The sequence below is a fragment of the Gopherus evgoodei genome, chromosome 22, assembly GCF_007399415.2.
Source record: "Gopherus evgoodei ecotype Sinaloan lineage chromosome 22, rGopEvg1_v1.p, whole genome shotgun sequence".
Taxonomy (NCBI): Eukaryota; Metazoa; Chordata; order Testudines; family Testudinidae; genus Gopherus; species Gopherus evgoodei.
The window spans coordinates 9,467,938-9,495,452 of NC_044343.1; the positions used below are offsets into that span (position 1 = coordinate 9,467,938).

Here is a 27,515-nt window from a genome sequence, read left to right on the forward strand (position 1 = left end):
CTAACACCGTTTGTAAGGTGTCCTCAGAGCAAGATAGGGCAGTGCAATTGGCCAGGAGTCACTAGGCCAGTACTCCAGCTCTGGTTCAAAGGCAGGTATCTCGTACCGAGAATCGAAGTAGATAAACAAGGGACAACAATAGAGGAGAGCGATGGATATCAGTACGTGCCTGGCAAAGAAACAAAGAATGGGGGTGAGATGAAGCAAGTGGCAACACCAAAGCCAGTAAATCTTGCTCTCTGCAATGACACAGCCCCTGTCCGTAGGATGGTGGAAAGTATTCCAGCCACACGGTAGTTGCCAGGATAGTGTGGTGTGGGTTTGTATGAAGAACACACTAGACCACCTTGCTGGACACAAACCAGGCCAGATTCTGGTGTAAATCCATGTGGCTCCATTGAAGTCAGTGGCCAATTAATACCATCGGAGGTCTTGGCCCAGTCAATACCCTCTCCCGATTCTCAAACCAAAACTCAGTCCATACTGAGGGAAATCATGCTAGAGCCCTGATAATGTGGAGGATGCTAGAACAATTCCAGCCACAGTGTGGCTACAGCTACACAGTTAGATCAAAACCAAATTATCAAGAAATCATATACTGTCTGGCCTTGTATGTGCTGGATTTCAGGGCCTGATCATTTGGATCTCAGGTCTCATAATATTTAGCTTTGTGTGTGTGTGGGTGGAGGGGGGAGATTTGGAGATGCTCCCTGAGCATAAGAGTTTTTGAACAAACTGGCTGACCCACTCAGGCAGCTATAAATCCTGCGAAAGCAAATTATTATCCTTCTCCTTCACTGTCGGTTAGTCAGAGAATCCAGAGAACATTACAATTGATACAGCTCCCTGAGAAGAGATCCAATATATGGAAAGCAAAAGGCATAGACGGCTATTTAATCAGAACAGTGTAAGTAAAGGTCTGCTTGGTAGGAATGCATTTGGCTAGTGCCAAGGGCTTAAGTGGTGTTTAATTAATTGTTAGGGCCAAATCTTGAGTGGTGCAAAACATTCACTGAGTCTTGCATAAGTAAAGACTGAGGCCATGTCTGTACACACAGCGCAGCAGCAGCACAGTTGTACCGATGCAGCTGCACTGTTGCAGCGTCTGGTGAAAAAGCTCTATGCCAACAGGAGAAAGCTGTCCCTGTCAGCATAAAAAACACCTCAGTGAATGGCAGAAGCTATGTCGGTGGCAGAAGCTCTCCCACCAGCATAGCACAGTGCACACAGTTCCTTATGTCAGTGTAACTTATGTCGCTCGGGGGGTTGGAATATTCACGCTCCTGAGTGACACAAATTATGCCGACATAGGCTATAGTGTAGACAGACCCTGAGTAAAAACTGAATCAGGACCTCAGGATGCAGCTCTTATTGCAGAAAGTGTCAAGTAAATAAAGCTGTGCAGGAACCGGGATTTCTATCCTGCAGGAAGTTTCACACTTCAGACACAAACTGAAGTCAGAAGTATGAGTGTTTCTGCAGAACGGAAATGGCTGAGAAAGTCCATTTTGGAAGAACTGTGACCCAGCTTCCCAGGAAGATGGCAGACCGGGGACCCAGGGACCCAGCTGTCTAGGGAGACTGGCATGTGGGTGAGCCACCAGAAAGCCATGCAGGCTGTCTGCAGTGTTAACTAGGCACTTCAATTTAAATGGTCTTTTACAATATATGTTAAATACAAATACTAAACAATCTGTTCCACCTTGTATTTACTTGTGACACTTTTGAGGCTTGAGCAAATGAGGTCGGTATACCTCTTGCTCAAGGGTGTGAAAAACCCACGCCTCTGAGCAACACACTTAAACCAACCCAGCCTAGACAGCGCTAGGCTGACAGGAGAATTCTCCCATTGACCTAGCTACCACACTGCCTCTTGGGGAGGTGGAATACCTACGCCAATGGGAGAACACTTCCTGTTGGTGTAGATTGTGTCTTCACTGAAGTGCTATGGCCGATGCAGTGTTTTAAGTGTAGACAAGGGCTTTCCCAGATCAGAAGGTGAGATCTGTGTAGCTCAAAAGCTTATCTCTTTTCGCCAACAGAAGTTGGTCCAATAAAAGATATTCCCTCACCCACCTTGTCTCTCTAGTTTCCATAGAAAGTTTGAACAGAATCAGGTTTTTCCCGACAGACAACTGCTCCTTCAGAAAAATTTCAACCAATTCGAGAAATAAAGGCTGGGATTTTCAAAGCAGACGAAGGGAGTTAGGCACACAAATCCACTGGGATTTAGGGACCTGACTTCCTTAGGTTCCTTTGGAAATCCCAGCCTAAAAGAATTAAAAGATGAAGAATATAACTTTAAGGGATCATTTGTCAACCCTAATATTGATTTCACATCACCATAGAGCTTCTCATGCTCCCTTCTCCCTCCACCCAGTGATTTCTGATCTCCTGAGCCCCCAGGCTGTCTCTGGGCATTCCATTCTGAAACCAGCAAGATGGATTTTCCCCTTGTGGAGTAACCCCATAGCAACTTCCCCACTGAGTCAAAGCAGCACTGGAGAAGAAGCAGCCACTCTTACCAGAAACTGTGAAGGTAACAGAAGTTGATCCTCTGCCAAAATGCACAGAACCACTTGTCACTTAACCAGCAGCTAATGGCTAGCATCCACCACATGACCATGAACGCAGCTATGCGGTGAACACGGGGGTTACTGCATCTAGGAGACAGGAGTCAGAGAAAGATTGATTTCTTGAGGTTAGGAGAAAATTGTCCTTTCGGTGTAGAATACATTTTTAAAAAGCAAGAGTTTTAGATTTAATTTACCAACCTCGATATATCAGATCAGAGCAAGACTTGGTTGCTTCCCATTGGAAATGGACAAACCACATTTTCCTGCTGTTCCAGACACGATTTTATGTATGTAACTGGCAGTGCGCAGTGCTTAATTTTCACCAGGGCTGAGCCCGGGCGCCTCTAGGCTTGGCAGTTCATAGTCCAGCTCATCTGGGCTTGCTGTGTCAGTTGTGAAAGTAAAAAAACTTGCTTGAGCCCCAGCGTCTTTTTCATTACAAATTAAGCACGGGTTTGGTGATGATGAAATGTGCAGTATTGACAATCCTGGAAACCTTCAGATGGGATTTTCAAAAGAGCCTAACGGAGTAAGACACCTAACTCCAATTGAAAAAAAAAAAAGCTAGGAGTCCCTGTGGCACCTTAGAGAAAGCTTACGCCCAAATAAATTTGTTAGTCTGTAAGGTGCCACAAGGACTCCTTGTTTTTGTGGTTTTTTTTTTTTTACTGATGCAGACTAATACGGCTACCACTGAAACCTAACTCCAATTGGACTATTATCAGCTCCTAACTCCCTTAGGCTCCTTTGAAAATACCAGCCTCTGTCCCCAGAACAAGTACAGCGGGGGGAGTGGCAGAGAAAACTTCTGCACAGAAGTCAGAAGGGGTGATTGCAGCATGAGGAGGTGGAGGTATATCAAGCTCCCTTTGATCTGTCTAGCTCAAAGGTGGCTCAGGGAGCAGTGAAGCGGTGGTAGCCTTAGGAAAGTGGACCAGGCTAACCTGTGCTGTGCTGCTGTGCCTTTACTGCTGTTGTTACTTAAGCTAGCTGTGATCTAAGTAGAACAAAGCTCATGTACGTATACACGTGCTGCAGTTGCAATACCGGATTGCCATGTAGACATACTCCTTAGGCTGTCAACAGGAGGGTGCATTCATACCAGTTGTGCAGGTGGTTTCATGTTCTTGGGCATTTGCCCGTTAGGAACTGAGACCACACTACAGAAGCCATCAAACAACTTTAAATTGGGAACACTGACAGAAGCTTGATTTGAGCCACTGATCTACAGAGGAGATTCCCTTCCCAGCTCACTAGATTCTGAGCATCTGCAAAGAAACAATAGTTTGTCCATTCTTTCTCAGGTTGGTGAGCCTGAATTTACTGATTCTGGGGCAGCGAAGCCCGTATGAGCTCACTCTGAGAGGCTGAGTGTCAATCCCAAATGTCAGTGGGATCTAGCTGTCCAGCCTGATCCTTAAAATAAAGGCAAGTTGTCTTTGTTCACAGTTTTGTGGGTTCCCTCTCCATTTTCAGTACGATTTCTTATTTCCTTGGGGTTTTGACAGTTTGGTTTAGATGGCCCCTTGTCACCTTGAAGCATTGTTAGTTACATCCCTCATTTGAGCTGAACGAGCCTGGGAGCTTAATTCACAACTTTGCTAGACACTAAAAATTACGGACCAAATAGAGACACTGCCTGTATGGCTTATTACAACAATCCCCACTAACTCCCCCCCAGCTTTTTTCTCTCTCCTTTCTCCCTATGACTGGAGAGGTGTTACTGGGCCACTTCACTTTGAAATATGTGTTAACTCCTTATGCTAAACAATCCGTTCCACCTGGTATTGAGCTGTAACATTTATGGGCTTGTCTACACTGGCAGCGCTTTAACGTGGCTTGTGTGGTCGTGGCAGAGTGCTGGGAGAGAAAAAAACACCTGCACTCAGGGGTGTTTTTTCACACCCCTGAGAGAGAAAGTTGCAGCGCTGTAAATTGCCAGTGTAGACAAGCCCTACGTTCATGTCTAGCAAGCTTTTGGCAGCAAGGTCGTACTGATACAGCTGCCCCACTGTAGGCTCTCACCGGTAGTCGCTCTATGCTGGTGGGAGAGAACTCTCCTGTTGACATAATTAAACCATCTCCTACAAGCAGCAGCAGCTATGTCGATGGGAGAGCATCTCCTGCCGACATAACGCTGTCCACACCGGTGCTTTTGTCGGTGTAACTTACGTCGTTCAGGGGGGTGTTGTTTTCACACCCCTGAGCAACATCCAAGTTATACCGACCAAAGCGCTAGTGTAGTAGGATGACCAGATAGCAAGTGTGAAAAATCAGGACGGGGTGGGGGGTAATAGGTGCCTATATAAGAAAAAGCCCCAAAAATCGTGACTGTCCCTATAAAATCGGGACATCTGGTCACTCTATTGTGTAGACATACCCTGAGTAGGTTTCCCAGACCTGAAGAAGAGCTCTGTGTCAGCTCAAAAGCTTGTCTCTCTCACCAACAGAAGCTGGTTCAGTAAAAGATATTATCTCACCCCCCTTGTGTCTGAGGTTTTTGTGTCATTTAAGTCCCACTTCAGCACAGCACTCCATTCCTATTCCCCAAAGCAGTTAAGCAAATGCTCAATTACTTCCCTGAATAGGGATGTACTTAAGCAGGTACCTGAATGCCTTGCTGAACTGGGGCCTTAATGCAGGCACTGGCCCTGTATCTTTATAGGGACACCTGAATCGGAACTGATGGCCTGTTCCAAAGCCCCTTGGAGTCAGTCTTTCCATTGACGTCAGCAGGTTTTAGATCAGGCTCATGGAGAATAGAATTAGGATACAATCATTTAAAATAGAGAGAGACTTACTCAGGTGTCATTTTAGCTGTTTATACAATCCTCATTCCCCCGTCTGAACATCTTACAGTCTTTAATGTCTTTATTCTCACAAACACACAGTGAGGTAAGGGAGTGCTATTTATTTCCCTTCTAAAGAAGGGGAACAGTGGCAGAACAGGGAGTTCCCAGACCTCCCAAGTTCCAGGCTAGCACTCTAACCACTGGGCCATCCTTCCCCTAATGGGCAAAACCAAAATGAGATTTGTGTCTTTGAGTTACTCCTAGGTTCCTCTGCACCTGTGCGAATGTCTCCCTACGAGTGGGATTCAGTCATTACTGTTTTCCCGCTAACGGTATTTAAAGTAGGTTTCGATATCTAGTTTCCTTTCATTTTGTGGTTAGAATTGTCAGATGAGAAAAGTGCGCTTTTTTTTTGTTTTCCTTTTGGCACCCTAATGGCTGAAGGAGCTTAGTGTAAGCTTTAAAAAAATTCCCCATGGGGCAGACACTAATGGGTGAATATTGTGGTCAGTTCTGAGTAGGTGAAAAGAGAAGGGTTAATAGAATATCTTTTGCAACCTTATCAGCAATGAGTGCTATTCAGCGCCCACTATCATGCTGTAACTTGATGCTTGGCTGACTTCCCACAACACTCACCTGGTAAATAAACTAGTACCAGTTTCTAAATACTGTAATTGATTCAAGGCATTTGCTTGGCTTGATGTCTGAGTTGTTGGTAATTCTGCTGACTCAGCTCTAAACTAGCAAATTGTTGCATGGCAGGTTCTTACATATTGGCTTATGTCTGTTGAAATAACAGATCTAAACTGCAGGCTTGCAAAGCCCTTTGCACAGACATTATACAAACTTGTACAGCTTGACTTCTGTTAATTTCATACATGGTTTAGGGTCCTCACAGAAAGTAGGAGAAAGCCCCAATTTGATTTCCAGTTTAATTTCACCACTGTCATCCACAGGTACTATTGATTAGTAGTCAGACTGAGGTACAAGGCAAATAAGCAAAAGAAATCTGAATGGACAGATGTACATCTATCCAAAGTGTTCGCGTATTCTTATGGTGGCTTCTTTGGAAATCTTGATTTATTGCAGAGCTGGTGATGCAGTGTATATGCCTGTTTGCTGGTGCACACTCTGAGGATGTTTGTACGTGCACAGGTACCTTTGCATGTGTGTGCTGGCATGCTTGTGTGCGTGTGCTTTAGTGTGAATGTGGGTGTGCATACACTTGTGTGTGTGTATATGTGCCTGTGTGGGCACATTTGTGTACGTGTGTGCGTCTTTGCTTGTGTGCACGCAAACCTGTGTGGGTACTTCTTTGTGTCTGTGTGTGTTGGCTTTCCCCTGCACTCTTCCCTGCAGAAGCATGCAGTAAAAGTGCAAACAAACTTTCCTACAAAGAAAACCCACATCTTACTTTTTCAGCTCTTGACATGTTAAGTACAGGAGATGGAGGGAAATGCTGTTGAGCAGATAAGCGTTGAAGGCTGGTTTGATGAATGACATCAGGGTGCAGACAATGGTGGCGATGCCAACCAGACAGACAAACTGAGTCCTAATGAGAAAGGGGAGACAGACAGATGGGGATGAGTATCATGGGGTTGTACATTTCACAGCAATGCAGGGAGAAGAAAATTCCCAATCAATTGCTGAAAGGGTTAATATTAGGGCTGCTGATTAATTCACACAATTAACTCAAAAAATTAATCGTGCTTAAAAAATTAATCACCATTAATCGCACTGTTAACAATAATAAAATACCAATTGAAATGTATTAAATATTTCTGGATATTTTTTTACATTTTAAATATATTGATTTCTATTACAATACAGTATACAAAGTATATAGTGCTTACTTTATATTATTATTATTATTACAAATATTTACACGGTAAAAATGACAAACAAACAAAATAGTATTTTTCAATTCACCTAATAGAAGCATTGCAGTGCAATCTCTTTATCATGAAAGTGCAACTTACAAATGTAGATTTTATTTTTGGTATATAACTGCACTCAAAAACAAAACAATGTAAAAGTTTAGAGCCTAGAAGTCCACTCAGTCCTACTTCTTGTTCAGCCGATCGCTCAGACAAACAAGTTTGTTTACATTTACAGGAGATAATGCTGCCTGCTTCTTATTTACAGTGTCACCTGAAAATGAGATCAAGCGTTTGCATGGCACTTTTGTAGCCAGTGATGCAAGGTATTCACATGCCAGATATGCTAAACATTCATATGCCTCTTCATGCTTTGGCCACCATTCCAGAGGGCATGTTTCCATGCTGATGATGCTCATTAAAAAAATAATGTGTGAATTAATTTGTGACTCAACTTCTCGGGGGAGAATTTTATGTCCCCTGCTCTGTTTTACCTGCATTCTGCCATATATTTCATGTTATAGCAGTCTCACATGATGACCCAGCACATGGTCATTTTAAGAACACTTTCACTGCAGATTTGACAAAACACAAAGAAGGTACCAATGTGAGATTTCTAAAGAGAGCTACAGCACTTGACCCAAGGTCTAAGAATCTGAAGTGAGTTCCAAAATCTGAGAGGGACGAGGTGTGGCGCTTGCTTTCAGAAGTCTTAAAAGATCAACACTTCGATGCAGAAACTACAGAACCCAAACCATCAACAAAAAGAAAATCAACTCTCTGCTGGTGGCATCCGACTCAGAGAATGAAAATGAACATGCGTCAGTCAGCACTGCACTGCTTTCGTGCAGAACCTGTCATCAGCATGGAATGTCCTCTGAAATGGTGATTGAAGCACAAAGAGACATATGAAACTCGAGCACATCTAGCACATAAATAACTTGCGACGCCAGCTACAACAGTGCCATGCGAATGCCTGTTTTCACTTTCAGGTAACATTGTAAACAAAAAGCAGGCAGCATTATCTCCTGCAAATGTAACCAAACTTGTTGGTCTGAGCGATTGGCTGAACAAGACGTAGGACTGAATGGACTTGTGGGCTCTAAAATTTTACATTGTTTAATTTTTGAATGCAGGTTTTTTTGTACATAATTCTACATTTGTAAGTTCAACTTTCATGATAAAGAGATTGCATGACAGTACTTGTATTAGGTGAATTAAAAAGTACTATTTCTTTTGTTTTTTACGGCGCACATATTTGTAATAAAAATAAATACAAAGTGAGCACTGTACACTTTGTATTCTGTGTTGTAATTGAAAGCAGTAGATTTGAAAATGTAGAAAACATCCAAAAATATTTAAATAAACAGTATTCCATTATTGTTTAACAGCATGATTAATCGTGATCAATTTTTTTAATCGCTCGACAGCCCTAGTTAATATTAATGAATCGTTGCCCTTCTCTAGCACCTTTCAGTGTTTTGCACACATGAATGAGCTAAGTCTGGCCCCACTCTTCCCCATGGGGTTGGTGTTGGTGTTTTATTCCCATGGTACAGATGGGGAAACTGAGGTACAGAGAGAGGAAGTGACTTGCCCAAGGCCTCAGAGGGACTCCATGGCAGAGCTTAGCTGAAATTGGTTAACCGTCACCCAAGGCACAAACTGACCCAAGTGCACATTCACAGTGACAGGGCCCAGCAGGTTAGCAAGTCTGCCCTGGGCTACCATCACCATAGTAGTCTCTCCCTAGATCTTTCTGCAGTCATAGCTTGGGGGTGGGGAGGTTGGGGGGTGGCGAGGACTACACAGCAACGGCATCTCAGGGAGGGCAGGTGACTGGCACTGCACGGAGATTACAGACACTTCCAAAGTAGACACCCTGGAGGGCAAAACGGGAGGGTGGGTGGGAGCAAGTTAACTGTACATCTGCCCCAGTTCCCAAGTCTGCCGGGGTCAGGAAGTGTTGAATCCAGTCCCTCAAAGCTGTTCTGACAGCAGCTTGTAATGGTCCCCAAGGGACCATTGTGCCAGTTGTGGTTGCTGGAGCACAGTGCACTCTGGCTTTGCCTCCATCATGCCGTGGAGGAGGGCTAAGAGAACCAGCATGGATCTGGCTGCACCAGATTCCTGGAAGTTTGATATTTCAGGGGGAATCCTCAGCTGTCAGCTTAGGCAGCTTTGAACCGCCAGAATGGCATAAGCAGAGTTACAACCAGGCAAGAGCTATCCCCTTGTATTGGACACCTGCTTTTGCCAGCTTGTCTGGTTGTGGTTCTGTCTTTCTGTCCTTTATACATGGCACAGGCTTCCCTTTGGCTAGGAAGCCTTGTGTGTTTTATTAACTAAATCACTCTTGGAAGGAACTCCTGTGTTTAAATGTTGGCAAACAACATTTTGTTCTCTGGTAGCTGCTCCACCTGAATCTCTGGGATCCTCCCTTCAGGCTGCTGGGATAGGATAGCCAGCTCACTGCCCTGGACGAGGCCGGCCTGCTGCAACCGGCTTTGAGTGAATGATCCCTGTGGCACAGTCCCACACTCTGTTGCCCTCCCCCTTCCCCAGGCCTTTTCACTTTTAGAAACTCGAGGCAGATTTATGTCCAGGATGGTCCCATGAGAAATGTCCCAAAGAACCAAATGCTCCTACGGGCCCATGCTATCAGAATGCCTTTGCAGAGCCCAAACCAGTCGGACTTTGCACCCAGCTCCTGCCTTGAGGTCTCCCAGCATAGAGACCAATGCATGCTTTATCCACCTGGAGAGGCCCAGAGCTGTGCCTGGCAGAGGGCAGGAGTCACCTGAGCGAACGTTGGACTGAGATAGCAACAGAGCGGAGCCCAGGAGAGCAAGACCAAGAACAGAGTCTCCCCAGAATGTCTGTTCTCCAAGGGAAGCTTCCCAGAAAGCAGGCCCATGGCTGAGGGAGAAAGAAGGGATTTTCCAAAAGGCTCCTTGAGAGTAAGGCTGGGTTGTCTGGCTCCTGGGGTGGGCAGGGAAGAGTTGGGGATTCCCAAAGGAAAAGAAAGTGGAAACGACCACAAGAAGCTGCAAGCACGGCCTGCTTCTGCTTTGTGGGAACTGCAGGGCCGGAGAGGCAGGACGGATGCAAAGTCAGTGGGAGTTTTGCTTGCATTAGGCCTGCAGGACTGAGCCCAGTGACAGGAGTTCTGTCACCAATGACAGCCCTTGATTTCTTCTGCAAGCCCAGACAGATTTTGCCTATTGCTGAACAACAATAGGGCTCTCGCATGGGGGTATTCACATGCAAATCCCTTGCAAGGTCTCTCCCCAGCTCCTCCTGCCCAGGGCTCTGCGGTGAACTCCCGATGACCTCGTCTTGCGCCTGGAAATGACAAACTCCAAGTGTCAAGAGAGCAAAGCGCCAGGCGCAGTCACAGCAACGCAATCAGGGCCATCGCACAGGCCTGAAGGGGGAAGACAGACTGTCACCCTAAACCCTGCCCTCACCCCGCAATGAAAAACCTCGAGCAGCCGCCGTGAGGCTGCCCTAAGCTGCCCCTCTGGGCCTGCTCATGGATTTTATTGCCACTTGTTTGCCATTCGTTTATTACTGACAAGCAGCAGTAGTGATAGTCTGACTAGGAAATGCCCCGCACAATGGGGCCCACCGGTCCTGGTTAGGGACTCAGGGGGGCTTCTGCAAAACCAGAATAAATAGTACTAAAATAAGCCATGAGAAAAATATTTGCTCCCTGTGAGTGAACCAGGAGAATCGCAGGGCTCCTTTGTGGCTGGTCTGCACCCCTCCTCCTCTGCTCTATTTGCCACCTGTACGGTTTTTACCCGCACAGTCTGGTTTTCGGCTTCTGGGTGCCATTTAGGGTGCCAGGTGCCTGATTTTCAGGGATCTGGCAACCTCAAATGACACCCGAACCAAAAGTTACTGCAGGGCAGTGGGAGGTGACGGGTCATTACCGCCTCCTATCTGCAGGTAGTCTCCTTGAGACAATCAACAAGCGACCAGGAGTGGGGGGTGAGAGGAGCAAGCAATGGGGGGCAGGGTCTTGGGAGAAGAGGCGGAGAAGGGGTGGGGCCTGAGGGAAGAGGTGGACCTTGGAGGAAGAGGCGTGGCAGGAATGGAGCCTCAGGGATCCGGTTACCAGGAATTGGAAAGGTGGCAACCGTAGTATTCGGAGACCCTTTCTCACTTGCTGCAACAGGAGCACCTATATGCAGTGACCCAGCTCCAACCAACAGTCCTGAGATTTTGGTGGCAGCCCCAAGAAAGCCCCCCAAAGCCTGAGGCTCAGACAAAAAGCCTGAGATTGGGGGCAGATTTGGCCCTAGTCTCTGCTCTTGGGGACAGGGCCCAGGGATAGGCAGAGCATCCTCTTGCATACCAAGCTCCATCCATGTCCCTCAGCCGATCAGAGTGACCCTCTGGGCATGGATGGTACTGCAGGGACAGTTACAGGGAGATCAAGGCCTTCCAGAAATTCACCAGGATAAAGAAATAAGGAAGAGGTTTTAGTGATCAGAGGGTAACACACGAGGTGCTAAAGAAGGAGTGGTAGCAACCAGTGTATTGATGTTGCCCAACGCTGCATCGCCATGTTCTGGAGCAGGAACTTGCAGTTTGGCAGAGAGTGGTCCTGGGGGCAGCCTTTTGCTGTCCTCACAAAAATCCAGCCAGATTTGTCTGAGTTATAAATGGCTGAAAATCCCCATTTGCCTGTGCTTTCTTATTTGTAGCTGAAAATGTCTGAATATTCCACCCACACTAAGCATGCTCCCCAGAATCTCCCTGCATCATGCAGAAGCAGAAATCCTGAACTGAACCCCCCATACAGGCCAGGACACAGACCAAGATGGAATGTCACCCTCATCATCATGCTTTCTTCCATCAAAATACCCTTTGACTGAGACCTGGTGGGTTGAGAACTGGGAGACCATGTTTCCTAAACCCACTCCTTGGAGCAATTGGTGATGATAATTCTTCATCCTTATTAATAAGCCAGCATCCCTGCCAGAACATGGAGACACTAGGCTCTTAAAATAAAAATGGTTTGGAAAATACGTATAATGGGAAGCATTAGGCAACCTCAGTATAGTGGTTGCTACCCACTAGAGAGGTTATACAAACAGGGGCTAGATCTTAGGCCTCTAACTTGCCAAACCCAAGTCTTCTCCACTCAGCCACATGCACTGTCAGAACAATCTTGCCAAGTCTATGTATTTGAAATTCTCCATACTCAGCCTCCTGGTAAGCTTTGCAAAGAGAGCCAGCTCCAGCTGAGATGAGCTCTTGGGATGGAATCATAGAATCTCAGGGTTGGAAGAGACCTCAGGAGGTCAACTAGTCCAACCCCCTGCTCAAAGCAAGACCAATCCCAACTAAATCATCCCAGCCAGGGCTTTGTCAAGCGTGGCTGTAAAAACCTCTAAGGATGGAGATTCCATCCTGGGTCCTTTGACAGAGGATCCACTCATGGGTCCATGGACAGAGCTTCTTTCTGCCTGTGAACTATAAGGTTTCTGGTTCCCAGTACAAGTGATGGTACCCTGCAAGTTGTCTCCTCTCAGCAAGGCTGGCTGATGAATGGGGGATTCTATGGATCAGACAAGTCCAATATAGCGTCACAGCCCTCCCAAAGGCAGCTGCTGGAATCTGCACCATGCGTCCTGCCCAGGTCGTACCTGTCCTTGATGAAGCCTGGGAAGTAACATTTCGGGATCCAAAAGGTGTACGTCAAGGCGAGTGTCCAGAGGATGGAGAGCTCATCCAGCAGCTGCCCCACATAGCTCAGGGTCAGGTGATAGTAGGTAGAGAAAATACCTGAAAAGAGTGAGACTGGTTGTGTTAATAACCTTCCTCTTCCCAGCTCAGCACCCCCTCAAGGAGACAATCCGCTTCAATTCCTGGTGGGAGAGTCTCTGCTTCAGAGGATCCCTCAGTTCAATTCCATCCCACCAGCCCATTGGTGTTTGTGTTGCAGGACCCATCCCTGCCTTTCAGTGCCTGCACTAGGCCAAATCTCATCCAGCTGCTGTTCCTGTCCAATCCCAATGGACACAGCAGGGCTGGATGTTTATAATGGAGTCTAGGGTCCAGCCCCACCTGTCCAGTAGGGGAGAACTGGGTGGGACTCCCTTGGGAGGTGTCAAGAGCACTCCTGGCTTAACCGGAGGAGGTCACTCTGGGCACCCCGTTGGGGGAGGGGGGGTGTATCACTGGCACAGGACATACAGCCTCTGCTGAGCCAGCAGTCAGCGAATGGGAAATCTGAACCCTTTGGGCCTGATTCCTGTTTACACTAAGGCCCCTTTACCGTGCTTCTGACCAGGCCTTAGTATAAATGAGAATGGGGCAGGAGATGCCTGGGCTCTGAAACCCGTCGAGTCAATTGACCCAGGCTCTGAGACTTATGGCGGCAGCGTAGACATGCCCGAGATGCCTGAAGCTATCTTTGGCTCCTCCCAGGCTCTGTCCTTCTTGCAGCATCTCTCAGGAGGGGTAGCCCAGAACAGAATCTCACTCCTTGTCACTTCCAGTCTGGTCCTTTTGAAAGCTGAAGGCAATGGGGGTTATGTTCGGCCTTTTAATAACCCTGAAACATACCTATTAACAGAAGCATGATGGAGAGGCTATAGGCGAACAAGGGACGCTGCTGGACATATTGGTGATTCAGGTACAGCAAGATGGGGAAAAGGAGGAAGAAACTCACATTGCTGATCTGAAAAACAACAAGCAACACACACATCCAGCTTAAAGGGCAAAGGGCCCTCTGTCAGCTTGGGCAAGTCACTTCACCTTTCCATACCTCAGTTTCCCCCTCTATAAAATGGCTACCTACCTCCAGCAAAAAGCACTGTATGAGAGTGAGGTGTTGTTAAAGATGCACAAGGCGAAGATGTCAGGCAGAAAACAGGGGTGAACATGGGTGTAGAGTGATTCCTGAGGAGGAGGTTAATGTTGTATTCTTTCTGACTGAAGTCAGCGAGCCGTCCTTGGGCCAGATTCCTGTTGTAATTCCATGCAAGCCAATGGAGACATGTCAGGAGTGAGTCTGGCCCAGTGAGATTAAACTGGCTTCTTTTCTCAAGCATATCCGCAGATATGCCAGTGCTCACCCACCCACTCTGTCTCTCTCCCCTCCGGTGACTCCTTCCTCAAACTCCTCTAGTACCACCAGCTAGGGTGACCTGATGTCCCAATTTTATAGAGACAGTGCCAATATTTGGGGCTTTGTCTTATATAGGCTCCTATTACCCCCCACCCCCATCCCATTTTTTCACACTTGCTATCTGGGCACCCTATCACCAGCTCTGCCCAGCAAGCCCTGAACACACACGGGAAGCTGGGTGGTATTTGCTGGGGCTGAGGAGCTTTGCATAAAGAGGCCAGTAAGGCATGATGGGGAAGAACTAGCATTTGCAAGGGGTATGGGTTTGGATGTGGATGGGGTGGGGAGGGAGGGGAGAGAGGGTGGACGGTAGGGAGAGAGGTGGCAGCTATTCAGTACAGCAGTGATCCCATGAAGAAATAAACATCTGTTAATCATACTTTTTAAAATTAACATAACAAGATGACTCTTCCCAGTCTTCAAAGCACTTTGTAACAAAGACATGTTATTACAGTAATTAGCATGTTTTAATATGTTTAGTATCACAGAAATTCTGTAGGGTTGGAAGGCACTTTGCGAGGTTATGTATTCCAGCCCCCTGCGCTGAGGTGGGATCACCTGTACTCACACCGTCCCTGACAGGCGTTGTTTAACCTGTTCTTAAAAACCTCCAGTGTTGGTGTGATGGGGCAAAGAGGCCTCGCACCAGCAGAGAGCCTATGGGCCAAGCTAGCTCTGCCCCGCTATACCTGTAGCCAGTGCCAAGCCTGAATGAGGAATAAAAGGAGAGAACCCATGTATGGCTCAATTCTGGAGTGAGACATTTTAGCTGCCTAACAGTGTGCAGCAATGTCCCACAATGGTTTTGGGCAAGAGGAATCTTCTATCCAGTTGAAATTGCAAGAGAAATTGAAGGAGGTGGAATGTAGCAAGGACACCAGAGCTAACAGCCTGATTCTTGTGAAAAGTGCCCCAAAATCTCTCCAGACTACAGTGGTCAGGAGCTTGGTGTCACATCTCATCTGAAAGGTAGCACCTTTGGGATGCATCTGTTAAGTACTGAGACAGAGTGAAGAAAGCCAGATGAGGAACAACCAAGATGACTTCCTGCCTCACCTAGGATCTGAAAAAGTGAGGCTTTTATCCATGAAAGCTTATGCCCAAATAAATCTCTTAGTCTTTAAGGTGCCACCAGACTCCTTGTTGTTTTTGCCTCACCTAGGTGCTCCTTCTTTTGTCTGCCATCTAGGTACAAACTTGGGCCCTGATATTGGAGTCAGGTCTGCAGAGGTGGACCCTCATATCTAACTGGACTCTCATTCATTTCATGAATCCGATTGCAAGATCAGGCTTTGCTTATCTGGTGAGACCCAAAGGGATCTCAGCTCATGGTAACATGGCTGCAGGCTACAATGAAGTTGTTAGAGATATGGTGCACAGGCTGGCAAACTTGGGATGCAAATGTTGACTCTCTCCTTTAACTTCTACAGATTAATCTTGAATTGCATCAAGTCTTTCATGAGACAAGTTGATGCTTTTATTTACAGGAATTTTCAAGCCAAGGAGATCTGCCTGTTGTTACTTAGCACCAGTTCCCACCCTGGACTGGGCAATTAACCAAACCTAGAATCGGAGCAACCTTACCCTTCATATCTTCAGATTGTGACTCAAGAGGAAATTCTAGTCCCACTGGTGAGATCAGTGACAAAATATTCAAGAAAGGCCGAGAAAACATACCAAAGATGTAAAAATCACAACCAGGCTGTAAAAAAATTCCTGAAAACCAGGTAAAAGAGGCTCCTGGAGAACAAACAGGGATTGCCAAGGACAAATGGAGAGAAAGTGTGCACAGAAAGGATGGCAGAGTGCAGATTACAGGAGTTAGCTGTAGGAATTAGTGCTGGTTGCTCAATCAAACACTCAGCAGATCGGAAACGTAGATGTTTAAGGTTGCCCATGCAGATGTTTCTCTGCTTTATTGTGCATTGCAACAGTGTCCTTAACTATCTGATCTCAATATGATTTCCCAAAGAATACAGTATGTGAAGTACAAGAGCCGAGATTGGTGGAAAGGTGTAATATACAGGAGGATGCTAGGCTGGGAACTGTGCACATGAGAATCAAGAAATATCAAATGAGCTGAAATCAGGGCAGTTAAACGTGGCAGTTAGATGCTGAGGCACAATAATATTGTTGGCCATAATGTCAGCCCACAACCCTCAGCAGTGAACCCTTAGAAAATTAGAAAGTAGCAGCTGACCTCCTCCAAACTGCTAAGCAAGATGAGGATGGCAACAGGAATTAATCTATAAGAACGAGTCAGCTCGTTGGCTTTCCATCTCTTGGGTTCACATCCAGGTTTGGCTCTCGAAGAGAGTTAGTCAGAGTTGTAGGCTCTCATTTGTCCAGGTCACGTCATTTGGGGAAATTCTCGGTCTCAGTTTAGGAGCAAACCTGGACTGGGAGAGCAGAGCTGCTTCCAGGGAGGACTGAACATTAGCAGAACTGTGCGAGGTGGCCCTGGACTGGTGTAACAGGGCATGCTGCAGATCAGGCTAGAGGTGCAGGTATGGAAGATTTTTGCAAAGAAGCTGCCTGCACTGTACATGGCTTAGGTGAGTGCTGTTCACTGGCACTAAATTCATTTCCACAGACAAGGGATCTCCTCTAGGGAAAATAGCAGAAGAGGCAGCAAGAACTATCAGGCTGTTCATTTCCCTAGATTCCAGTCAGACTGAAAGCGGTCGTTCAGCAGGTGATATCTCTAAGCCACTCCTTTGGAATCCATATCATGCTCTAACCGTCACCAACGGAACAGGTCTGTACATACAAATGACACCTTTGTCCCACTGCCAGGCACACCTATCCAGTACTATCAGCCTGGACCAGTTTCAGACACTGTATCATATCATAATCCGACTCTGAATCCGTCCTGCATTGCAAGAGCCGAGTCAGTTTCTCTGGCAAAAGAAAAAAAGCTCAAGAAACAGGTTCAACTGACATGATCAGTTGCCCCAAAGAATTTTCCTTCAGGCATAGGTGTTCTTAGACTTTTGAGCCACCTTTTAATAGTGAAACTGTCTCCTGGGCACACCTCCTCCCCCATTCATGATTATATAACTGAAGCTAAATGAGCAACTGCCCACATGGAAACGTAAGACATTGATGTGTTTCTAGCTGCCCAATGCAGCAGAGGTTAATCAAGCTGGATGGGATTTTCAAAAACACCATAGAGAGGGAGGTGCCTGACTCTCACTGCAGGCCAGTGGAAACTCTTGGGTGCTGCTGAAAAACCTGATCTTCACTTGCTCTTAATTTTGTCTCTGAATTAACAAGGGTGGAACTGAGAGTGTGGCGTGAATAATTGATTTTCTGGTTCAATGGCCGAACCGGGGGTGAGATCGAGTTCATTTGGAACCGAACTGATTTTTTTCAGTTTTCCTCGAGTCACAAAAAAAATAAAATAATAATAATAATTTCATTTTGGTCGACTGCAGTGTTTAAAATGTGGATTGGAAACAAAGTGCCCGAACTGTTCATTTGGAAAATGTCAAAGTGAAACATTTTTTTGACATTTCTCCCCAAATTTTTTCTCATTTTTTTTTCAGCTGAAACTATTTGCCAAATTCAACCCACATTAGTCCCACACACCGCCATGCACTTTTCTGCAAATTTACTATTTGCTGAAAATATTTCACCCAGACCTATAACAGGGAGCAGGATTTGGCCAGGTGGGGGCAGAGAGCAAACCACTACATCTGTGATTGGTAGAGAACAGGTTTTGTCCAGAAAGCAAAGACACTTTCTCACCATGCTGTACCTGAGTGGGTTGAGAATGATTATGTAGCATAATCAATGATTATTGCTCACAAGCCAGATTTACCAGACATCCTAGGGCCCTCAGGGCTTAAGCTACTAACAGTAGAAGCAAATACCGATGAAGCAAGCTGATGAAGGGTAGGCTGAGGGACTAGCTTGAGGGTTCTGCATGACACCCGTCCACTCCCTGTCCATGGGATCCTATGCATTAGCAACAAGAAGCCACGATCAGAGGGCATGTCTACACTGGAGCTGGAGGTTTAATTCCCAGCCCAGGTAGATGTACATGCACTAGCTCTGATCGACTTAGCATGCTAAAAATAGCAATGTATCTGCAGCGACCTGGGTGGTAGCATGAGTTTGCCACCCTGACTACAGTCCCATCTAAGACCCTAGTAAGTACTTAGACAGCTAGCCTGTGCTGCGGCAGCTACCCTGCTATTTTAAGCGTGCTATCTCAGTCAAAGTTAGCATGTGTATGTCTGCCTGAGCTGGAAAATACAACTCCAGCTGCAGCATAGACTTAGGCCATGTCTACATCTAAAATTTTGCAGCGCTGGTTGTTACAGCTGTATTAGTACAGCTGTATAGGGCCAGCGCTGCAGAGTGGCCACACTTACAGCAACCAGCGCTGCAAGTGGTGTTAGATGTGGCCACACTGCAGCGCTGTTGGGCGGCTTCAAGGAGGGTTCCGGGAGGAGAGAGCAAACCGGGAAAGGAAACCAGCTTCCCCGCGGTTTGCTCTCTCGGTCCCGGAGCCAGCCAGCAAACCGCAGGGAAGGAGACCTGCTTGCTCGGGGTTCCGGGACCGAGAGAGCAAACCGGGAACGCCGCGGTTTGCTCTCTCGGTCCCGGAGCCAGCCAGCAAACCGCAGGGAAGGAGACCTGCTTGCTCGGGGTTCCGGGACCGAGACAGCAAACCGGGAACGCCGCGGTTTGCTCTCTCGGTCCCGGAGCCACCCAGCAAACCGCAGGGAAGGAGACCTGCTTGCTCGGGGTTCCGGGACCGAGAGAGCAAACTGGGAACGCCGCGGTTTGCTCTCTCGGTCCCGGAGCCACCCAGCAAACCGCAGGGAAGGAGACCTGCTTGCTCGGGGTTCCGGGACCGAGAGAGCAAACCGGGAACGCCGCGGTTTGCTCTCTCGGTCCCGGAGCCAGCCAGCAAACCGCAGGGAAGGAGACCTGCTTGCTCGGGGTTCCGGGACCGAGAGAGCAAACCGCGGCGTTCCCGGTTTGCTCTCTCGGTCCCGGAACCCCGAGCAAGCAGGTCTCCTTCCCTGCGGTTTGCTGGGTGGCTCCGGGACCGAGAGAGCAAACCGGGAAAGGAAACCAGCTTGATTACCAGAGGCTTCCTCCTTCCACGGAGGTCAAGAAAAGCGCTGGTAACTGTCTACATTGGATTACCAGCGCTGGATCACCAGCGCTGGATCCTCTACACCCGAGACAAAACGGGAGTACGGCCAGCGCTGCAAACAGGGAGTTGCAGCGCTGGTGGTGCCCTGCAGATGTGTACACCTTCAAAGTTGCAGCGCTGTAACTCCCTCACCAGCGCTGCAACTTTCTGATGTAGACAAGCCCTTAGAATCGTAGAACTAAGCCGAACAGATTTAGCATGTACGGAGCAGACCCTTACGCTAATTCAGATGTCACCAGATGGCTTCATTAAATTATGCCTCAGCTGAGAGACAAAGATGACTGGGCCATTCAGCCAAGCCTATATTTTGAGAAAATGCCCCCGAAATGGTGGTCATTCCCAAGGAGTGATGGAAGTTTGACACTCAAGGTCCACTTGGAATCGTAGAAGGCTTTTTGAAATTTCCCGCAGGCTGCTGCTTCATAGAACTGTGGGATCATTATTAATAAAAACACAATAGCAGCAAGAGGCTCCAGCTGAGATCAGGGCCCTGTCATGCTGGGAATGGCGCAAACACCTCATGAGACAGCCTCTGCCCCAAACAGTTTGCCACCTAGATGGACATGAGGTAGAAGGGGAAGTGGCTTGTAGAAGGTGCAGAGCCCGGGATAGATCCCATGTTTCTTGATTTCTAGGCCAATGCTGTACCCACTAGACCACGCTATCTGCCAGTAAAAGAGCTGCGCAGAGTGCAGTGGAACTGCAGTGGGGGATTAGAATCCTGCGTGCAGGGCAGAAGCTCACCTAGAGGAAGCTGGCTAGCGTGGACACACTACACTGTTGTTGGTTCTACCTGTGCGATCCTGGCAATGCCCTGACCAACTGTCCAGCACTCTAGTGTCGCTGCTGGTGGTGGTGCATGGAGAAGCACCAGTGGGGCTGGGAGCAGAATATAGCCCTCAGCACAATATATCTTGGTCTTGGGTTATCTGCCAGAGCACTCTGTTGGCAGACAACTGCCGGGCCAGTTGGTTAAAGCACTGGGTATAATAGGCAGTATGAGAGGCATTATGCCATCTAGTTAAGCCTGAATTCCAGCTTGAATTCTAACCCCTCTTTCCAGCTGCTAATAACTTCCCAAACATGTTCTTTTTTTGTGCTGAAATTTTCCATGCTGGGTCTGAGCCTAGAGGCAATTTAAAACAAACAAACACAAAAGTTTGATCCAAATCAGTTCAGTTTCAAGCATGAAAAGCAAAACAGGTTTCTCTTCTCCACCATCAGCCAGGTGGAGATTCCGCTGGTAATGCATCTGGCTGTGACACCTTTCTATGCCCTATTCTTTTAGAGATGCAGGGGAGTAAACCCACTTGATGGAACAATTGGCCCAAGTGCTTGGCAGAATCAGACTCTAAACATTAACAATGTGCACAGTGCTGTACAAGGAGCCGCGGGAGCGGTGCGCCTTTTGAAAATCCCACTAGGTGCCTATTTTCAGATTTAAATGCCTGAATCTCTTTAAAGATCTGGCCCAAATTCCGGACCCTGAATTTCGCACAATCTTTGGGCCCAGTCTTGCTCCCGTTGAAATCAGTTGCAAATCTTTCGATGGCTTCAGTGGGTGCAGGATTAGGCCCTAAATACAGAATGACTGATCGGTGACAAACTTCTAATTGATTTATTGATTTTCTTCATTTATACATTTATCTGTATCTAATTCCCATTTATTTATATTTACCAGAAACAGAGTGGGCGACGGGATGGATCACTTGATGATCACCCGTTCTGTTCATTCCCTCTGGGGCACCTGGCATTGGCCACTTTTGGAAGACAGGATCCTGGGCTAGATGGACCTTTGGTCTGACCCAGTCTGGCTGTTCTTATATTCTTATGTTACTTGCCTATGTGAATTTACAGCTGTCCTGCTGTCTTGGAATATTGATTGACTGCTATGTACTTGTACTGCAATTAATGATTTATTATTAATTATAATTATTAATTATTAATAATATGTGATCATGTGAACTGAGTCCAGACTTGGGAGAAGAGGGACCTTGGATTCTTCTATTCCTGGCTCTGCCACAGACTTACTATGTGACTTCACACAAATCACAGAAATAATGTAGAAGATGAGATAAGGAAGCAAAAAAGGGTCCCTAGGAAACTGTAACTGTTGGGTTCAGTTTTAATTGTGATTGCAGGCCCTTCTGAGCCTGGGCTTGGTTTGTGTCTGGCTAGGAGGCCAATATTAGACTAGTTAGGAACATTATTTCCATAGCTGTGTTTGCAAAGCTGAGACTAGAGATGGATTTAGGATAGTAGCAGTAGCTATCTAAACGTGACCATTGCACCAGCCTCAGTCTAGAATATTTCTGAAAAAGAAGAATAATTGGCAGCTGGTGTCACTGAAATAACCATTGCCTGCCCGCAGCAAGTACCACTAAAATTCTAAAGAAAATGAATGACTAGCAAGAAACCCCAATGGAAGAAAGCCAGACGCAGGAGGAAAGCTTAATAGGAAAGACAAAGCAGACTGAGATCGTCATGAAACAAACTGAAATGGAAGAGAGAGAAATAAAGAGAGAATCTGATTTTTCCTTCACTTTGCGCAGTTGTTTCCACTGTTGCAAAGTGGGTATAAGGTGCTGCCACTCTGATCTGGTAGCAAGTTTACATTCATTTTGTACTGGTGAAAATGACAGCACCAGATGCAGCGTAATGGAGAATCAGGCCCAAAGCTGAACAAAGGACAAAGCAAATTAGCTCTAGGGAAGATGAGGAGTTTTGCTTTTCCGTACTGCTCCTGGAAGCGGTCGGCATGGCCGGCCCCTCGGCAGAGGAGCCAGAGGGCTCTGTGCGGTGCCGCCCCATGGGCTGCAGAGCCAGCGCTGGGGATAGGGGCAGCATGTAGAGCTTCTCTGATCACCCCTGCATGTAGGGACCAGACATGTTGGCCACTTCCAGGGAGCTGCACAGAGCCAGGGCAGGCAGGGAGCCTGCCTTAGCCCTGCTGCACTGCTGACTGGACTTTTAACTGCCCACTCAGCGGTGCTGACCAGAGCCACCAGGGTCACTTTTCAACCCGGTGTTCCAGTCGAAAACCAGATGCCTAGCAACCCTATGAGGCACCCTTTTATACTGCCCCTTTAGGTGAACAGGTGTGCCTGTCCTTTGTTATTAGAGTTCTCTTTCTGGGCATGTCTCAGCTGTTGTAAGATGATCACATAGCAGAGTTTCTAGGAAGGCTTTTTATTCTGTTTGCCTGGCCAGGTGAATGCGATTGTCTCTTTTGGATGCAGACTCTGCTCCTGTGATCCAGGCATGTATTAGCTCAGGATTGGATTACTATAGCCTGCTGTACCAGGGGAATCAAACTAGACACTGTAGGGTCCAACAGCCTCCTTATTGAGCAGAGAATCTTGCCACAGGAAAACTGAACTGGTCTGAGGTCACCAATTCCTTCCCAGGGGGCCTCTAAACCACCCTGAGGTGGCAGTGACTTCTGTTCACTATGGATCTGTAGGTGAAAGGCTTCATATCTTATGCCCAGCCCCACCCTAGAGTCCTCATTTTTTCTGAGATGCTTATGATCTTTTAACCACCATGGCCTATAGTGGCCCAGCCACACACTGCAGCAATGGGTCAAAGCAGTGTTTGCTAACTGTAGCCTAGCAGCCACATTATCATCACCAGAAACTCAATCCCATGTTTGCCAGTTGCATAACGTATGATATTCTGTTGAATGTTGCATCTCGTTAGTGGACGCTGTGCCGCGTTCTCCATGGAGGCCACGTGAGAGTGTTTGCAGGTGTGGGTCTGTTTGCCAGTGCACAACCTGAAAGCATTATCACGGCCCCAAGCTCAATGGAGCAGTGCTTTGGGGGAAGGGATGGCATTTAAAGGTGGAAATACAGCCAGTTATGGTGGATGCAAAGAGGAAGACGATGGTCCTAATTTTCCTTTTGCTGAGGGCCTGTTCTGAGGGGTGCTGAGTACTCTCAACTCCCCTTGACTTTAATGGAATAGCTGAGGGTGGTCAGCACCTTGCAGGATCGGACTCTTACACCTGAATACAAGAGCCCTATTCAGGAGAGCGCTTATGAATGTTCTTAAGTCCACTCCCAGTCAGGACAGCACTTCAGAACATGCTTCAGTCCCAGGGACCTGCTTCCATCCCATGGGATTTAAGTACGCGCTTCAAGCAAAACACCCACTTACGTGATGCTTTCTTGAATCGGGAGCTGAACCTGAGTGTGGATCAAAATTACTTTCATGGGGAGCGACTCCACTGCAGTCAAAGAAGTAAGGCCCAGATCCACAAAGGTATTTAGGCTCCTAATGTCCATTGATTTCATTGGAAGTTAAGAGCCTATATCCGTTTGTGGTTCTGGGCCTAATAAGTGTATAATTGGAGTAAGTGAGGTCAAGTGCCCCCAAGGAGCAGAAAAATCTCTCTCTGTCTCTGGGCAGTTGCTCCGTGTTCAAACTGAAGGGACACAACTAGCCACTTAATCACCAAACAAATCCTGTAAGTTTATGCTGTCTGCATAATCTATATTCGCTCTTGGTCTCACCAGTTGGGCACCTGGGTATAAAAATACTTTTATCTCGTTCTCCATCCTATGAGAGACAAGGTCGTGGAGGAGACCTGGCTAGTGGAAGTGACATAAGACAAACCTGGTTAGGTCAGAACTTCAGGCATCCAGGTTTGAAAGTTAAGCACCTAAACCAGGGGTGGGCAAATGTTTTGGCCTGAGGGCCACGTGGGGGTTCTGAATGTGTATGGGGGGCTGGTGTAGTGTATTAAATTGCTCCCCATAAGAATGTGCTACTTACCGTGTACTAGTTACAGCTGCCTGGCCTGGTGCTCCATAAGTAGCACCTTCCTGCAGGGAGCAATTTAATACACTACACCTGACGGCTCTCTCAGCCGCGCTGCCCAGCAGGAGCTCACCGCTCCACCACCCAGAGCGCCGGCGGTGTGGTCAGCTGAGGCTGCAGGGGAGGGGTCGGGGGCTGACCTCCCAAGCCGGGAGCTCAAAGGCCGGGCAGGACGGTCCCACGGGCCGTCGTTTGCCCACCTCTGAACTAAACCCATATTTAGACACTTAAGGTAACGTTTTCAGAAGCACCTATGGGATTTAAGAGACTCAGTTCCAGTTTTTTAAAGTTGTTGCTTGGCTTAGCATTCCAATGCCTAAGTCTCCTTTTCAAAAGTGACTTGGGCCCACCTTCTCAAAGGTATTTCAGCACCTAACTCCCATTGATTCCCTCCTAAATGCCTTTGAGGGTCAGGGCCTTAGGTCCTTTTGAGAATCCCATTAGGTGCTTATCAGCATCTTTAGGGGCTTTAGTGTCTTTAACAATCTGGCCTGAAGAGCCCAAGACCGTTTTGGAAATGGGACTCTGCTCCTACGTCTCTTGACATTTCTACCCTTGAACTTACTTAGGTGCTGAAAAACAGGGCCAAGACTCATGGTTTTTAAAGTTTGAGACGCTTCCAAGAAGCTTTGTTTTCAGAGGGCAGATTGCTCACCGCTTTCGAAACCAGGCCCCTTGAGAGTGGCTCAAGCTGGGTCTCTGAGAAACACATAGTCACATTTGAAAATTCTGGCCTACGTGTCTGACTTGAGTTACCCAAGTGTAAAAAATGTTAGAGCCCTTGCTTGCTATTCTGCAGTCTGATATGGGCCCATCCAGCAGCCATGCACCGCTGCTTGCCGCGCAAGTTATGTGCTCAGGCCATAGTCAGTCAGACAGTGGGTGCCAGTGGCAACGCAGGCAGTACTTGCGCTGATGATGCATTTTCTGTGTTGTGTAAGACCAGGGTAATGTAGACCAAGTGGGCGTTCTGTCTGAACCAAACTCAGCTCTGGTGCAAGCAGGTACAATACCGCTTTGAAATCTGTAGGATTTATTTTTCGCTTGCACTAAGGTGAAAATTATCCTGGGGACTTCAGGGTAATGCCTACTCTGTAGCTGGCACTGTGCCTCTCAGCCAGGGGCGGCTCTAGCTGTTTTGCCACCCTAAGCACGGCAGACAGGAAGCCTTCGGCGGCTTGCCTGCAGGAGGTCCCCGGTCCCACAGATTCAGCAGCATGCCTGCAGGAGGCTCACCAGTCCCTCGGCTTTGGCGTACCCATCGCCAAATTGCCGCTGAATCCGCGGGACGGGCAGACCTCCCACAGACAAGCCACCAAAGGCTGCCTGACTGCCGCCCTCGCAGGGACCGGCAGGCCGCCCCCTGCAACTTGCCGCCCCAGGCACGCACTTGGAGCGCTGGTGCCTGGAGCCGCTGCTGCTCCCCGCCTGGATAGACAGGCTCATGTTAGTGGGCTAAAACGCAATGTGAATGTTGTGGGACAGGCAATGGCTAGCCACCTGAGCTGGGACTCAGGGGGTCAGACAGGTTTAGATGCAGCTGGCTAGCTTGAGCTACCACCAGAGCTGCAACGCCCGTGCTGCTGTTTTTAGTGTACTAGCTTTACCCATACAGAACTGTGTGCTAATTGAATGGGAGACGCTGGCAGTGGGTTAGTAGGGGGAAGCTGCAGTACTGTGTTAAGGGAATTGTTAAAACTGGGAAGCATCACAAAAGGAAGAACTATCTCTGTGGATGATGGGAACATCCAGAATGAGAACAGTTATTAAACGGGAGTCCGGAGAGGGATACATATCCACATGCTTCAGGGTTTAAGCCAGCCCTGAACTATTGGGGATAGGGGTAGGCAAAAACATTCCCATGGAAGGTTATGCCATGACTGCCTTCTGCAGCACCTCCACCTGAAAAAGCTGGTCCTGGCCACTATCAGAGAGAGAACTCTGGATTAGATGAGCCCCCTCATCTGATCTAGCCTGGGAATGTTCTTAAGTGTGGTGGGGATATGGGTTGTTGCTGCATTAACATTCCACTTTCTGAGGTCCTGGGTTCAGAAGCTGGATTGCAGTGTGTTTCAGCCACTCATGTATTTTTCTCTGTATTACATGAATCTCGCTGTGGCATATGCAGCAACTGGCAGAAGACCTGCTGGACTGAAAAGCAGGATTTTTGCAGAGCTCTCTGAGTGGGAACCCTGCACCATGTCCACCTCCTGGATCCCCAACTCCAGCTGATGCTAGAGTGACCAGACAGTAAGTGTGAAAAATCAGGACGGGGGTGACGGGATAATAGGAACCTATATAAGAAAAAGACCCAAAAGTCGGGTCTGTCCCTATAAAATCGGGAATCTGATCACCCTAGCTGATGCTGTCAGCACCTCACTTTCATAAGCAATAAATATCTCATGATTTCCACACCCACTCTGCCAAAACACTGATATTCAAATCAGAGGGGTGCCTGGAGACAGCCAAAGCACAAGCCCACTTCTCAGACCTGCCCAGCCTATCCCATTTCCACTCACCTCTTCCCTCGATTATACACAGCATTTGCCCCACAGTTGCTGTTTTCAGCTGCCCCAGGGATGTGTGTGTGTTTCACAGTCAATGCACAGCAGGCCACAGTGAGTTCTTTCCCCCCAGGCTGCTCGCACTCACCGTGTTATAATACTCCGCGATGACCTCAGAGTGCTCGAAGTTGCCTTCGCACCAGTCGACTTCAGAGGTGAGATAGGCGAATGCGCTCGGCATTTTTGGGCTCCCTCTGTCAAGGGAGAGAAGCTGGTGAGGTTGTTCCCGGAGAGGATAATCGCATAGCACGCCACTGGGGAAGAGGTGAAACCTGCTCTGCCTACCCTCCTGTATCTCTGTTCACGAGCACACACTGCACCAGCCAGTATGAGCAAAATACCAATATCCAAGCCCTTGGCAACCGCACTCCTTGTAAAACTAGGGTGTGCCACTGGGTTAAACTAAAGATAAGCCCTGGTCCATTCACCCGTCCCCTTGTTTTTAATTCAAACCCAGGGTAGGGCCAGATGCAAATTCTGCAAATGGACATGATCCTTATGCTGCAAACCAAAGTCCTGGATCCAAACTCCCCCAAACTTGGGGGATGGGGTTTGAAATCTGGAT

General features: G+C 47.6%; 1 protein-coding gene across 1 annotated transcript; it reads right to left on the minus strand.

The window, feature by feature from the left end:
• Positions 1-27,146, minus strand: ACER1 (alkaline ceramidase 1). The gene is made up of 6 exons (XM_030540688.1): positions 27,039-27,146; positions 13,828-13,942; positions 12,906-13,044; positions 6,783-6,920; positions 2,526-2,663; positions 1-169 (listed from the first exon to the last, which is right to left on the minus strand). The coding sequence occupies exons 1-6, from the start codon at positions 27,129-27,131 to the stop codon at positions 1-3; spliced, it is 792 nt and encodes a 263-aa protein (XP_030396548.1). The 5' UTR covers positions 27,132-27,146.
• Between the last annotated feature and the right edge of the window lie 369 nt (positions 27,147-27,515).